Below are 14,027 nucleotides of genomic sequence, written 5' to 3' on the forward strand. Positions count from 1 at the left end.
AAAATAATTGCTGTTCTAAACAATTAATATTTTTCTGTGTTCGCATTTATTTGATTAATTTGCACCGCGCTGGTTCCACAGCGTATGTATCTTGAATTCAAATATTTTAATCGTTCTCGAATAAACATGTATATATATTATTTCTCACTAGTAACTTCTAATTTCTGATAACAGAAAAAAATATATTCTTGAATTATAATTTTTGTCACAACAACCGTCTACGATTTCAATGGAAAAGCTTCAGTAACTGTGGTTCGATTTTTAACTGGAGAGTGAAAGTTTAGTTGTTATGCCCCGCCCAAACCACGTGGTTAGTTGACGCTACTGCAACAATATCCTCACGTTACACTACAGCTACAGACCGGAAGTCGCAGCAAGTACTAACACACAGTGAAGGACTGCACTGGAACGAATGTTGTCTCAGTTAAGTCTGTTCGCTCGTATTTTTGATATATCAGCAGCTCGGCCACCTGTTGTGAAATAGAAAGGAATATATTATTATTTGGCCCTATGTGCGTGATATGTGAACACCGAATGTGAAGTGTTGCTTTGGAAAATACTAAAGGACAACCTTAAAAGTTAAAGTTGATAAATAGGACTAGCAGCGCAACGACTGTCGTCAGATCAGTGTTTCACTTTCTCGACAATTTGTTAGGGTGAGTTATTACCAATCTTATATTAGATCAATAGACGTAGATCGGTGGCTATCATTCAAACTCGGATTGTTTTGTTTTTTAATTTAATATAAAATGCAACTGCCTGTTTTATAATATTTTATAAAACGTTTTTTTTTTTACTTGTGTACATTGTAGATCTTTTAGGCTCAATTTATATTTTCATCAGTGTGGTAATTTATTCTAATATTAACCAGGAAGTTATGCTTTATATTTAAAATACATACATATATATATTGAAATCTCATGTTGCCCAAACTGTGGTCTGTGTTTATTGAACAGTAGGACCGTATGTTATCGTAAGCATATCTGGGTACACTGTTTATAGCTCAGCTTTCAATAAATATTCATATATGTTTATATTTCCAAACATTTAGAAACGCAAGAAATAACTTAAACCACTTTCTAAGTTAAACATTTCTATTCTTTTCTGTCCTTCGAGAAGTAAAATTATAAAATTAACAATAGTGTAGAATTTGGCTCGTGTAGGCTAATGACGGTAAACACCAAGCATCGAACAAAACGGCCCTTTTTGAGCGCGCGCTAGAGGTTTTTTTGTTGCTGTTAGCTAAGAAATGATTTATTGGTATTTTCGATGTTACGAAAAGAATAATGGAATGGCACGGTGAAACAGTTTTTTTTCTTACTTTATAAATTGTAAACATTCAACGTGACACTAACACCGAGTAAAGTACAAACAACGTTTCGACCTTTTTGGATCATTTTCAGGTCAACAACGAGTTTTATAATCATGGATGACATCGAATAAGCCAGTTGACAAGTGGGTGGAATAGAAACTTACAAGTTTTTCATAATTATTCATCAGTCGAGTTGCAAAACTTCAACAATACGTATATATTATTGTATTTAGTAAAATTAATCAGAGCACGCATTGTATTTAGTATCACGGATTCACTTCTAATGAGATGTTAAATTATTAAAATATGGTTCGGAAACTTTCCTAGAAACAACACAGGGGGCGATCTATGTATGGCCGTTCCTAACTTTGAATTGTTAGTGATAGACTAGAGTGTATTTAGTCCCTCAATAACATACACTGCTCCTCTAACGAATTGTGGGACTGACCGTTCTCATAAAGCGCATTCACGACCTCTAAGCGCGAAGTGTAACTGGCCTCGAATAATGACTCCGTAGGATTCACAGTCCAAGTAAGATAACTACATAGCTATCCCGACCCGGGAACTGTAATGTGTTATTAATCATTATCTTGTTAATTTACTTTGTAAGTTGCCCCCGCTAGGACAGCGGTAGGTCTACAGACAAACAACGCTAAAATCAGGGGTTCGATTCCCCTCGGTGGGCTCAGCAGATAGCCCGATGTGGCTGTGCTGTAAGGTACACACACTTTGTAAATTACTCAATAAAACGGACAATGATTACAATCCTGTTATGTAATCTAGTTCACACCATAACAGTTGCTTATGAAAAGTAATTATATAAATGGATCTTAAATTACAACTATGCATGTCGTATTCCAGCGGCCCGATTAGTCCAACTATTGGAGGAAAAGCTTCGTCATGCAGATGTAGTACGACTGACATGTAACATACTCTTTACATTTGTTCAGAAGGTATTAGAATCGTACACTGAAGTGGACTTGCATGTGTTGTTGTTTTTTCGTTTATATGGCAAGAAGTAAAATAAAATATTTACAGGCTCATGTTTTAAGCCTAATGTTCCCCATGCTAGGAAATAAAAATCGTGTTTCTACAAAATCACAGAAACATTCTTAAAGTTAACCGTACCTTGTGCAATAAGAATGAAACATTACATGACCACACCAAGAGATACGCAGTTTGTTAAAGTAGACACGGCTGCTGTACATCTTAACTTTCATGACTATACAATCTCACTAAAAGACATTCAGGTTTTTAAAGTTCTTTGAGGTCAATTATATTTATGACGCTATTGTCATCATAATCAAATATTAAATATTGATTTGTCATTTTTACTAATGAATGCAACTAGAATAAAAGATAATTTTATTCATTCTTATAATATTCTGCAACATTAAGCTTAAAAACCTTTAGTTTACCAGATTCCAACTTTGTGGTCGATTTCCCAAAGTTGATACACCACGAAAGCTTTGTCTCTTGTGTGATATATTTGTTAAAATTGGCAAATGTGTTACTCTGAGATATTCTTACTGAAATTACACCGTTATTGATTTAATTTAGACGTGTAATAAATAAAAAGTTAATATATAGAACGGGTTATTTTTTATTGTTGTTTTTGGTTTGTGTTAATTAGGTCTGAAATATGAGTAGGGTTTGTTTTTTGTTTATACTTTTTTTTTTTCGAAAACAAAATTTGAGCACATAAGTGCTTTACTCGCTAACTGTGTAGTCTACCTTTAATTTGTAGGACCGTTTAATCTAAAAACTTTGAATAGCGATTTATACTTTTATTGTACTTCAATACATTTCAGAATTTCTCGGAAAACTGCGCAAAAGGGATCTATGCATGGACACCCTTATTTTGATCTGATAGAATAGAGAGTTGTTTTTTATATATAGCAAAGCCACATCGGACTATCTGCTGAATTCACCGTGGGGAATCGAACCCCTGATTTTCTAGTTGTAGACTAGAGAGAACCCCCAGTCACACAGTGGGACGTCTGCAGGCTAGCAACTCCAGAAACCAGGTTTCGATACCCGTGGTGGGCAGAGCACAGATAGTCCATCGTGTATGTAGCTTTTTGCTTAACTTCGAAACAAAAAGACTAGACAGAAGTCATATATTCAGTAGCACGTATCACTAACTTATGGTCTACTCTTGTCTGATAGGATAGTGGAAAAAGACCTTCACTCTAACTACTAAACCACATCATGTCTTAATAGATATTTCCTTGGATAACGATTTTGTTCCGCGTGGCTTTATGTTTTTAATTATATTGAAGATGGTTATTTCTACGTGAACAAACTTGTGTATCACGTGATTTATAGAAAGTTAATTTAAAATGACTATCTGCTTTCTGCATGTTTATTTTATATGGGCAACCATCTAGTGACTTTCTTCTACACTCTAACTCCAAGTAAAATTGCATTTGGCCAACTTCAAGGTTTTTTTGGTCTAGATTGTTTGTTAGTAGACGGTTCGGCCTATGTTCTTTTGTTTTTAACACATTTTTATTTCCTGTGCTAATTCACGCTGTGTTTGTCCCACAGTTTTGGAGCTAGCAGGATCAAACGTGGCAGGCGGGTTTCCTTCTCATTATTTCTGTTTTATTGCTACAGACAATTGCTACTTCCCTTCTAGAATATTCGATGCTGAGGTTAAGAAACAGCAATTGATGAGAGCTGTAAACGACAAAACCTGTAGTAAATTGATGTACGATATATTAAAGAGCACTCGTACGACAGTTGATGTTACTAAGACTGTAATGTGGATACTGGCTATATAACAATTAAGGTTTGATTTGCCAACTGTACAAAAATTTATCTGGCTACAGACAATATAAAGTCATTTATGGCTGAATACTGACTGTATAAAAACAAATTGAGACACTAGGTACCGACTGTATAAAAAATATTTAAGATACGGATACCAACTGTACAAATAATTAGCATTTGATTACCAAATATATAAAAATAATTAAGGTTTTTATATTAATGCCCCTAGTGGCACAGTAATATGTCTGCGGACAACCACCGCTAGAAACAGGGTTTCGATACCCGTTATGGGTAGAGCACAGATAGCCCCCTTATGTAGCTTTGTGCTTAATTCCAAACAATAAAATCAGTCAGTTTGTACTAACTGGGAAAAAAAAATGGTTAAGGTGCCTGCACTAAATGTATAAAAACAAGTACGATGTGAATACCGTTAGATATGAAGTGTGGATACATATAAAGGAGTTACACACCGTCATTGATATTAAAGTTAAAATATATAAAAAAATCTGTTTTTCTTTTGTTATCAAACTTTACTCCTTTTTTTTTTTTTTTGTTCAGTATAGGCCCCAAACACTTGAGATAAACCTATACTTTTCACCATAAACACTGCCTCGAAGTCTTGGATAATTTGATCATGACATTATTAATTATCCATTATTGATATGTGACAATATAAAGATTTTGCAGTATTCTGGATGCGGGGAAATAATTCACGCTTCATTACCAGAGCTTGCACGGTAAAAAACCTGTCATCACACAAAGTTATGGATATCTTCATAAAAAATATTACAAATAACTATAGAAACCGACATTTACTGTTAGTCAAAGATGCATTCTATACATGTACTTAATTACATTTTACTTTGTGAAAACGTGCTTTGTTTTACATGAGAAAAAAGTAAAAAAAAAATTATATTTTTCTAGCAACTCTCTGGGAGCCTTATATAACTGATAGAAATAATGTAATATTATCAGGAAAGTATTAATGGGTGTTTGTAGTTAAATGTGGAAGCAAAATAAAAGTATTCTAAATTTATGCTACGTAGCTGCACATGGCTCTGTCATTTTCAGGTGTGTAACTTTCAGACATTCGTAGAAAAAAGTAGACAAACATTTAACAGGTGTTCTAAGCTGGAAGGTATTCGTGTATAAATCCTTCAAGCTGTGATAATAAATTGAACAGCAGTGGCAAGGGTTACTTACAGTGAAGTCGAACGTAGAGTTCAGAATTTTCAAGAACAAATTTATGTACACTTGAGCTTAAGGTAATTCATATAAACTGTATATGAATCCCTAAAATATAGTGGAACTGAGTGAGTTATATACGAGTGTGTGAGAATTCAAGCATATTAATATATAACTAAATGCAATTTCTTGAGTAGACACAGGCTCATTAATAGACTGAAACTTGTGTGATGAGCGAACCGGAGCATATTAATATATATAGGTAAATGTAACAAATTGTGTGAATTGGAATATATAAATGTGTGTGTGTGTGTAATACGTTTTTTTACGTGTCCGTTCTGTGTCACATGTTAGAAAGATAACTTGAAAATAACCTTTGATCTGTCCTCCCCAGCATGTACCGGTCTTCCTGTAAATGCAGTTTTGTAAGTTTCGATGTCTACAATGTGTGGATTTAACAAGTTAAAATGTGGAGTAAAGGCTACAGAAGAATTATAGTAATGTTTATTAGTTTTTCAGTGTTAGTGACTGATTAATGTCAAGTTGTTGTTTTTTTTAATGTTCATCTTATTTTAAAAGATTTAGTTTTCAGTTCGTGGTTCGTTGCAAAACGCGTTCCTCGCTTTGGGGTTGTGGTTCTGTTGTAAGAATGGTGGTCAAGTCTCGCTATTCGGTCAGACAGAAGTAGTCTAACAGTTAAACGGTGGTTTCTGTTGACTTGCTGCATTCTTTCTCCCTCTGATCTGCAAGTTTAAAAATGCAAAACAAGAAATAAGAACGGCGGCGCACAGAGAGCCCTTCTTGCGCAAAATTTCTAACACAAACAAAATTGTTATACTGATTGTTAAATTTTCTATCGTCGTTGCAGCGCCACCACACAAGTGTTGAGAAGTAACATTACACGTTTATTATACCCTTGCTCGAACTACTAAATATAATACAGATACGTAAGTCGTACCTTTCTCGCATGTAGCAGTCATGATACCCGTAAGATGTGACAGTTTCTATTTTAGAGCAAATTACGAATAAGTATTCTAGAAGAAACTACAAAAAGTAGCATTATAAAAAAGCTGAAAATGATCTTTAAAAATTCACAAAAGGACAGTTAACATTTGATATTTTTAACGATAATGAAACCTGGTCAGCAGAGGCGTAAATCCTGGGGGGATGATACATCCCCCCTTCATTTTAGGTGGGGGGTATGGTGCATACAATCACTCCTCCCCTACAGTTTGGTCTACAGTTTGCAGTTGTTTTATTGCATCACAGGCCTACAAATAGTGTGTTTGTCTTGTGATTCTCGTGTTCTTACCAATCGAATTACATAATTAGGCCTAGATGTAGGCTTTTTCAGTAGCCGAAATGTACATCTTTAATATAGGCGTGCTTAATATTTCACCTCTGGAATTTGCAGTATTATTTCTAGATAACAATAGTTGGATGATACTACAGACCGAATTCGTCAATTTCATTTTAAACCTGTAGAACGTTTTTAAGGCGTAGAATTTTCAAGATCCCCAGTCCAACTAAAAATCTCTTGAAAACCCGTTTAAAACAAAGAACTAGATAAATATAATAATACAGCAATGTATTATCTACGACACAAAATAAGCGGCCCAGCATGGCCAGGCTGTTAAGACGCTCGACTCGTAATCTGAGGGTCACGGGTTTGAATCCTCGTCACACCAAACTTGTTCTCCCTTTCTGCCGTAGAAACATTATAATGTGACGGTCATTCCTACTATTCTTTGGTAAAACAGTAGCCCAAGAGTTGGCGGTGAGTGGTGATGACTAGCTGCCTTTCCTCTAGTTTTACACCTCTAAAATAGGGACGGCTAGCGTACATAGCCCTCGTGTAGCTTTGTGCGAAATTAAAAAAAAACAAACAATCGTCTGTCATGTAACAGATAGGCAGTACGTGTAAGAAACATAACTTATGTGGGTCTAATTCTTTTAAACGTACATTTGTGTTGGTTGGTCATTTGTAATTTTATAGTTTAGCATTATGTGCCTAATTACTTTTTCGTCAGCTGTTTTTTTTTATTGAATTTATTTTTACAAGACGAATCAGTGGCAGTAAATTTGCTCCGGGAATTTTTATACACTGAAGTTAGAGTAAAACCGCAGTAGGTTACTATATATGTGCATTTTATTTATTCTAGATGATATTTCGTATAAAATGCTGACTGTGTGAGTAGTAATGCTCGAACTTTACTGTCAGTTTGTCGAGTGCTTCGCTCTAACTTATGTATTTCCTGTTGTCATCACGGGTAGTGGAGAGAATATTTGCTTAGGTCTAGTGTTTAATTTAGTTACATCACAACGGGCTCTCGAACAAATTCTAATTTAGCCCCGTACTTCCGGGCAATTAACTTGGGCTGAACTACAAGGCCAGAGGCTCCTAGGTTGCAGGTATTCCCATTCGTAATTTTAAACGACAAAACTCACTTTTATAACACATCCATAGTTCAAGGTACGAGGGGTGTTCAGCGACATTGTGTCTTTTAATCCCTCAAATATGTACAAAACGCCAACTTCAAAATGCCGTTCGCAAGCATTCCTCTTCACCGCAACTTTATGGTTGTTAAATGACTTATTAATTTATATATTTAACGTACATCACGCAAGCCAGCCCGGCATTCTGAAAGGAGTCATCATGAAAATGTCTGGGTTGTTTTGTTTAGACAAAAAGACGTGTTGCTCTGTTTTCGAGATCTGGGACACTCGACAGACCCGTGACTTGAGCGGCGGCCATGAGAAACAACATGGAAAAAGTTGACTTGTGAATGTAAAGGAAATGTATCAATGAAATATGTCTGAACTGTTCTAAAGATGGTTGTATATGGGATAGTTTAGGTGTAGCAATTCAGCTACACCTTAGATCCAGGTTGGATGAGGGACTAACTTAGATATCTCAATTGTTTGGCATACCAGCTGAATCTACAATAAGTCAAATTAAAATTTAATTTCTTGAATAAAGATAAAATACAAGTTGAATGGTATAATGCCAAGTATGGTACCACCATAGTATCCATATATACTCTTCAAAAAAAGAAACGCAAAAGGCAAAATATGAGACAAATTGTTAAGTTTATTCCGGGTAGTTCTGTATGACATGTGTGAAACTTTGCACATTCACTGCTGAACATCCAAAGTCTGCAAAGGCGAAGTCCACGCTCACTAGGTGAAGTTTAACGTCACTCATCGTCAATAACGAGTATGCCCCCCGTGAGCATCAATAACTGTTTGGCATCTCCTGTCCATGGAAGTGATGAGATGACGAATCACGTCCTGTGGAATGGCTGTCCACTCAGCCTGCAAAGCTGCTGCAAGCTGAGGTAGAGTCTGCGGTTGAGGTTGTCGCCGTCGCAGACGTCGGTCCAACTCGTCCCAAAGATGTTCGATGGGGTTTAAATCTGGTGATCTGGAGGGCCAGGGAAGAACGTTGATGTTGTGGTGTCTCAAGAAGACAGTGGTGAGGACGGGCGTTGTCATGTTGAAAAACGTCGTTGACGTTCACCATGATGGGTTGCACATGGGGCCTAAGAATCTCGTAGACGGTTGCGTACGGTTTGATCGGAAATCCTACGCAGCCCTGGTGTGGTTGAGGCAGTAGACGTTGCAGTGGTGGTCCTATCCCGAAGGTGACGTAACCGGATGTAGCGATCTTGCGCGGACGTGGTCACACGAGGTCTGCCAGGTCGTGGACGGTCACGAGTTGATCCATGTTGTTGGTGACGATTCCATAGCCTTGTGATGGTGCTTGGGTGGACATTCACAGCTCTGGCAACATCTGATCGAGATTCGCCTGCTTCCAATCGACCAATGGCGTTGTTGCGTTGTGCTTCAGTCAGTCTTGGCGTAACTGTATTGCGTGTCGGTGGCTTAACACTGAGCTATGGAAACCGAGAACCCGTCACTTTTATAGGGATTTTGCACATGTTGCACTTGCAGAACATGCAGATCTCTCAAACAAATTTATTGGACACGTATGCGTTTTGGCGAAAAATCCGATGTTTTTCTCCGTTTTCAAAGTGCACAACTTTTATTATCATTTTGGTCTGATAATCAGTGCCTTAACACGTGTAACATCACATACTCTGAGCTTGTAACGTTATTACATATTTCTCTTTAAAGTAACAAAAATATCCCTTTTGCGTTTCTTGTTTTGAAGAGTATATATATATATAACTCTTCCACACACAAAAATTAAACTTTGATAGAGTTTTGATAAATTAACTCTGGCATGTTCAAACTTACGCTATTTCGTCACGTATGGTAGATTTTAACGTTACAAAAAGTTGAACATGTTTTTCTGAAGCTATATTTCTGCTTTGTTTCTGACTAACGCACATCCTCTTGCAGAATGGCGCGTAATGAACTCATCATATTCCAACTGGGAGTCGACCAAACGTTTCTTGAGTACTTTTGGATGAGACGAGTTTTTATTTATTTTTATGCATAAAGAGCGTTATTTTAAAATGATTTAAAGACCTGCCACACAAGCCAACCTAGCATCTTTTAGTGCTTTAACAAGGATGGTCATCACGGGGTCATTCTGAAAAGTACTGATTTAGGGTTGTTTTGATACATCTCGATGAATGAAGCTAGATACAACTTCCGAAACATAATTCAACTAGATATTAATTGTGAAGTAACTATGTAGAGAAGAACAGCTGACTTGGCTGGCCGAGAGTGGCAGGTTAAAGACTGACTAGATGGTCCTTGGATGGTAGTGGAGACCGAGGCTATTGTGAAGTAATTATGTAGAGAAGAACAGCTGGCTTGGTTAATCAGCCACAGAATCTTAGGTCACTCTGTAAGACCTTTTAAAATGTGAAATACAGTAAAGGAAAAATAGTGATTATGCCAGTGTAGTTTAGGTTTCATTTTAGATGTAAACATCGGGATATATTCCTGTTACTGGCTATAAAAGATTTGTTTGTGTAATATAAATGTGCATTAACAATATTTTGTGGTTAAGCTAAATGGTCTTCCTATAGGTCAGCGCTAGGTTTACGTATTGACATCATTAAAATTCGGGATTCGATTCACATAGTGGACAAAATAAAAACATAGCCCATTGTGCTGGTTTGCTCTAAACAATAAAACAAGACGACGACGACATATTAATAATGTAAATATTTGTATAACTGGATATAAAAGAAATGTCCATGGGATATCATGGCCTGGTGGTTAGGGCACTTGACTCGCAATTTGTGATTACGAGTCGAACGTCTTAACCCACCTGTCCATGTCGGGCTTCACCGAACGTGCTTGCCCTTTTTGCGTGGGAACGTTATGATTTGATAACCAATCTTACTTTTCGTTGGTAAGAGTAGTCCAATAATTGATAGTGAGTGATGACTAGTCTTTCACTTTAAAATTAGGAACAGCTAAAGCAGAATGACCTGGAACAGCTTTGCGCTAAATTTGAAAAGCTAATAAGTGCGATAACTTTGGTCTTTAGGCGACTCTGCAGTGTTATCGATTAACTGGCATGGACATTTTTGAAGAAACGAGAGTGCTAAGCCTAAGATAAATTATAGATGATATTCTGATAGATTTGTATTTGATTTTGATAGATGTAACAACAGCTTTAGAGACTTCCTATGAATCACAGGAGTGTTTGAATATTGGATTGGTTGGTTGGTTGATTTGGTGTTTTATGGCACAAAGCAGCTAGGCTATCTGTGCCTAGTATTGAAGAATTACTGTTTTAGCTTTTGTAAAGTTTCAGGGTTTCGACATAAGTGTTCATGTGATTAATATAACAACAATATGTCCCAGGAGGATAGGTTGGGTGTATTATTATTTTAAATAAATTACCCAGTTTAATCCCTGGAACAAACTGATTTCAGGGAATTTTCATTTTGTGCAACTTACAAGTTAGATGGCCCGGCATGGCCAGATGGTTAAGGCACTCGACTTGTAATCCGAGGGTCACGGGTTCGAATCCCTATCGCACCAAACATGCTTCCCCATTCAGCCGTGGGTGCGTTATAATGGTACGATCAATCCCACTATTCGTTGGTAAAAGAGTAGCCCGAGAGTTGGTGGTGGGTGGTGATGACTAGTTGCCTTTCCTCTAGTCTTACCCTACTAAATTAGGGACGGCTAGTGCAGATAGCCCTCGTGTAGCTTTGCGCGAAATTCAAAACAAACAAACAAGGTAAATAATATATATACATATATATATTGACGTTTATTTGTTTTTTGTATAAAATCAGAGTCACGCATACTCCAAGATAATTTATTCATATGCCTGGTACATAAAAAGTTGTGGAACTTGTATTTTAAATCACAACAAACGTGTAATGTTAGATTGTTCTTGCATCTTAAAACAAGTGACAATGTGTCTTATGGAAAGCTGTATCTAGACTGTTTATTTATTTGATTATTTCTCTGTAATTAAGTACAAAGCTAAACAATGGGTTACTTTTACTGTGCCCTCCACTGGTATCAAAATGTATCTACACCCCGATTTTAGCGTTAAAAGCCCTCAGACTTACCGGGGTTACCGGACGGTACCTTCTCATGCAAAAATACACACGGTACTAGTTTTAACTGCAGTTTAGAACTTTTAATGTCACTGTACTTGGAAATGTTATAGTTTTAGGTATATATTTGTGTATTAGTAAGTTTCGAAAAATGCAGATAGCTCTCGAGTAACTTTGCGCGAAATTCAAAAACAAAAACAAGCAAATAAGTTTTGAAAAATACGTGTCTATATTATAATGTGCTAACATGAAATGGATAGTGTTAATTTGAAAACGAATACTTTTTAAATATTTTAATATTTGTGTACTGGGTATGCATATATTGTTGTAACTAATTTTGTGAACCCAGATTAGATTTTGAAAGAACATTCTTTCAAGTATGCAGTTAAAATCTAAGGTTCGATACCGCGTGGTGAACAGAGCAAATATACCCCACTCTACAGCTTTGCTCTAAAAAGAAAAAATATAAGGGCATTGATCTTGCGAATATTTACAAGACTTTTACCAAACTTCTCATATAAAGTAAATTTTAACAGGCATGAATACATTATATTCGAATCCAATACCTAAACGCGACATTTTAAAGTTTGAATTAAATACAGACAATGAAGCATTGCCCTGAATCGTACAATATGACAAGGCATACGTAATTTGTATAACTTATATCAGTGAGCTACAATCACCTTGGGATGTGCTCTTCAAATGCTTTCAGTAATGTAGTTTAATTCGTAGGGGCATTTTATTATCTTTTAAAATCGCGGGTTGGTCTTGCAACAGAACTCTGGGATTTCAGAGCTAGCATGTCGGATTCAATCCTTTCGATGATACTGGCGTGGACAGATGGTTAGGGCGCTTGACTCAAGATCTGAAGGTCGCGGGTTCGAGTCCCCATCACACCAAACATGCTCCCCTTTCAGCCATGGGAGCATTATAATGTTACGGTCAATCGTACTATTCATTGGTAAGTGTAGCCCAAGAGATGGCGGTGGATGGTGATGACTAGCTGTCTTCCCTCTAGTTTTGCACTGCTAAATTAGGGACGGCTAGTGCAGATAGCCCTCGTGTAGCTTTGCGCGAAATTCAACATAAACCAACACAATCCTTTCTATACCACAAAATATGTGTAAAAGTGTGGGTTAATTCCTTAGCGTGGGTGGTAGGGTGTTGCTGATTGTCTGCCTTCCTCTCCGTAGCCCAAAGCTATAGGGACGGTGGCAAATGGCCTTAATAACGTTGCCTTGTATGCAAAGTTTCATGTGACTTATTAAGATCATGCTTTCCTGTGAACATTATATTGCCTTATAATTAAAACTGAAATAATATTTTACTGTTAGTAAAAGTTTCGCAATTCATTGTCTTCTTGAACATAATATCAAATTAATTAGAGCGAAGTTGGTTTGTTTTTCACAAGTTTTGTAGAATTCATCAAATGCTTTATAAGATTTTTCTGTTGTAAAATTACTTGCATAGGGGTATTTTTTAAATTAATTTTAACATTAATATGTAGACCAAACTTTCAACTGGTAAATTTTTTCTGTCGTATTTTGTGCCTTTTGTAATTAAAAAAAATTAGAGCATTGGATTATTAGAATTCACCAATACTAATTTTTTTTCTCTTGTAATTTCTGTTTAGGTTTGCAATCCAAATGACGTCAAAAGGAAATCGACCAATAAAAGTTGTTGTCGTCGGTGATGGAACAGTTGGAAAAACATGTATGCTTATATCATACACGACGGGTAGTTTTCCCGAAACGGAATACGTACCCACAGTGTAAGTGTGCCATACCCACAAAGTTATCACGTGCAATTAATTTATTTTAACTCTACACAATGTCATAGCTATGATCTTATATCAACCAGATTGTTTTAGATTCAAGTTTAGGATGTTTATATTATAGAAGTGTATTTTACGTAGTGTGTAGTTTACATCTAATCAAAAACAGCATAGTTGTAAAAAAGGTGCGGCCCCAAAAAAATAAAAAAACTTGTTACTGAAAGATGTGAAATCAAAGTTTGTGTCCAGAATGATAAAAATATCGGTGAACAAAATTTTCTGCAAATTATTGTGATCATTCATTCAAAAGTTTACAAAATGTATAGGACATAAGTATCAGAAATCACATGCGCTGCTGTTTTTGTTCAGTTAATATATTGACAAAAAAACAGCGGCTCATATGGTTTCTCGCAGTAAATAGATATGCATAGTCTATACATTTTGTACAATTTTGAACGTATAGTCGCAATAGTTTCATAAA

The 14,027-nt window shown here is 36.3% G+C and overlaps 1 protein-coding gene across 3 annotated transcripts in view; it reads left to right on the plus strand.

Annotated features, from left to right (window-relative positions):
* Positions 1-352: 352 nt before the first annotated feature.
* LOC143239925 (ras-related protein ced-10-like) overlaps positions 353-14,027 on the plus strand; it is a 54,195-nt gene continuing 40,520 nt past the window's right edge. The window contains exons 1-2 of one of the 3 annotated variants that reach the window (XM_076481582.1): positions 353-656; positions 13,406-13,543. In XM_076481582.1, the coding sequence (XP_076337697.1) occupies positions 13,419-13,543 (125 nt within the window). In that variant the 5' untranslated portion in view covers positions 353-656; positions 13,406-13,418. The remainder of the gene's footprint in view (positions 657-13,405; positions 13,544-14,027) is intronic. The other 2 variants (XM_076481583.1, XM_076481581.1) reach the window with 2 other exon arrangements.

The sequence above is a fragment of the Tachypleus tridentatus genome, chromosome 13 (assembly GCF_004210375.1).
Source record: "Tachypleus tridentatus isolate NWPU-2018 chromosome 13, ASM421037v1, whole genome shotgun sequence".
NCBI classification, from domain to species: Eukaryota; Metazoa; Arthropoda; class Merostomata; order Xiphosura; family Limulidae; genus Tachypleus; species Tachypleus tridentatus.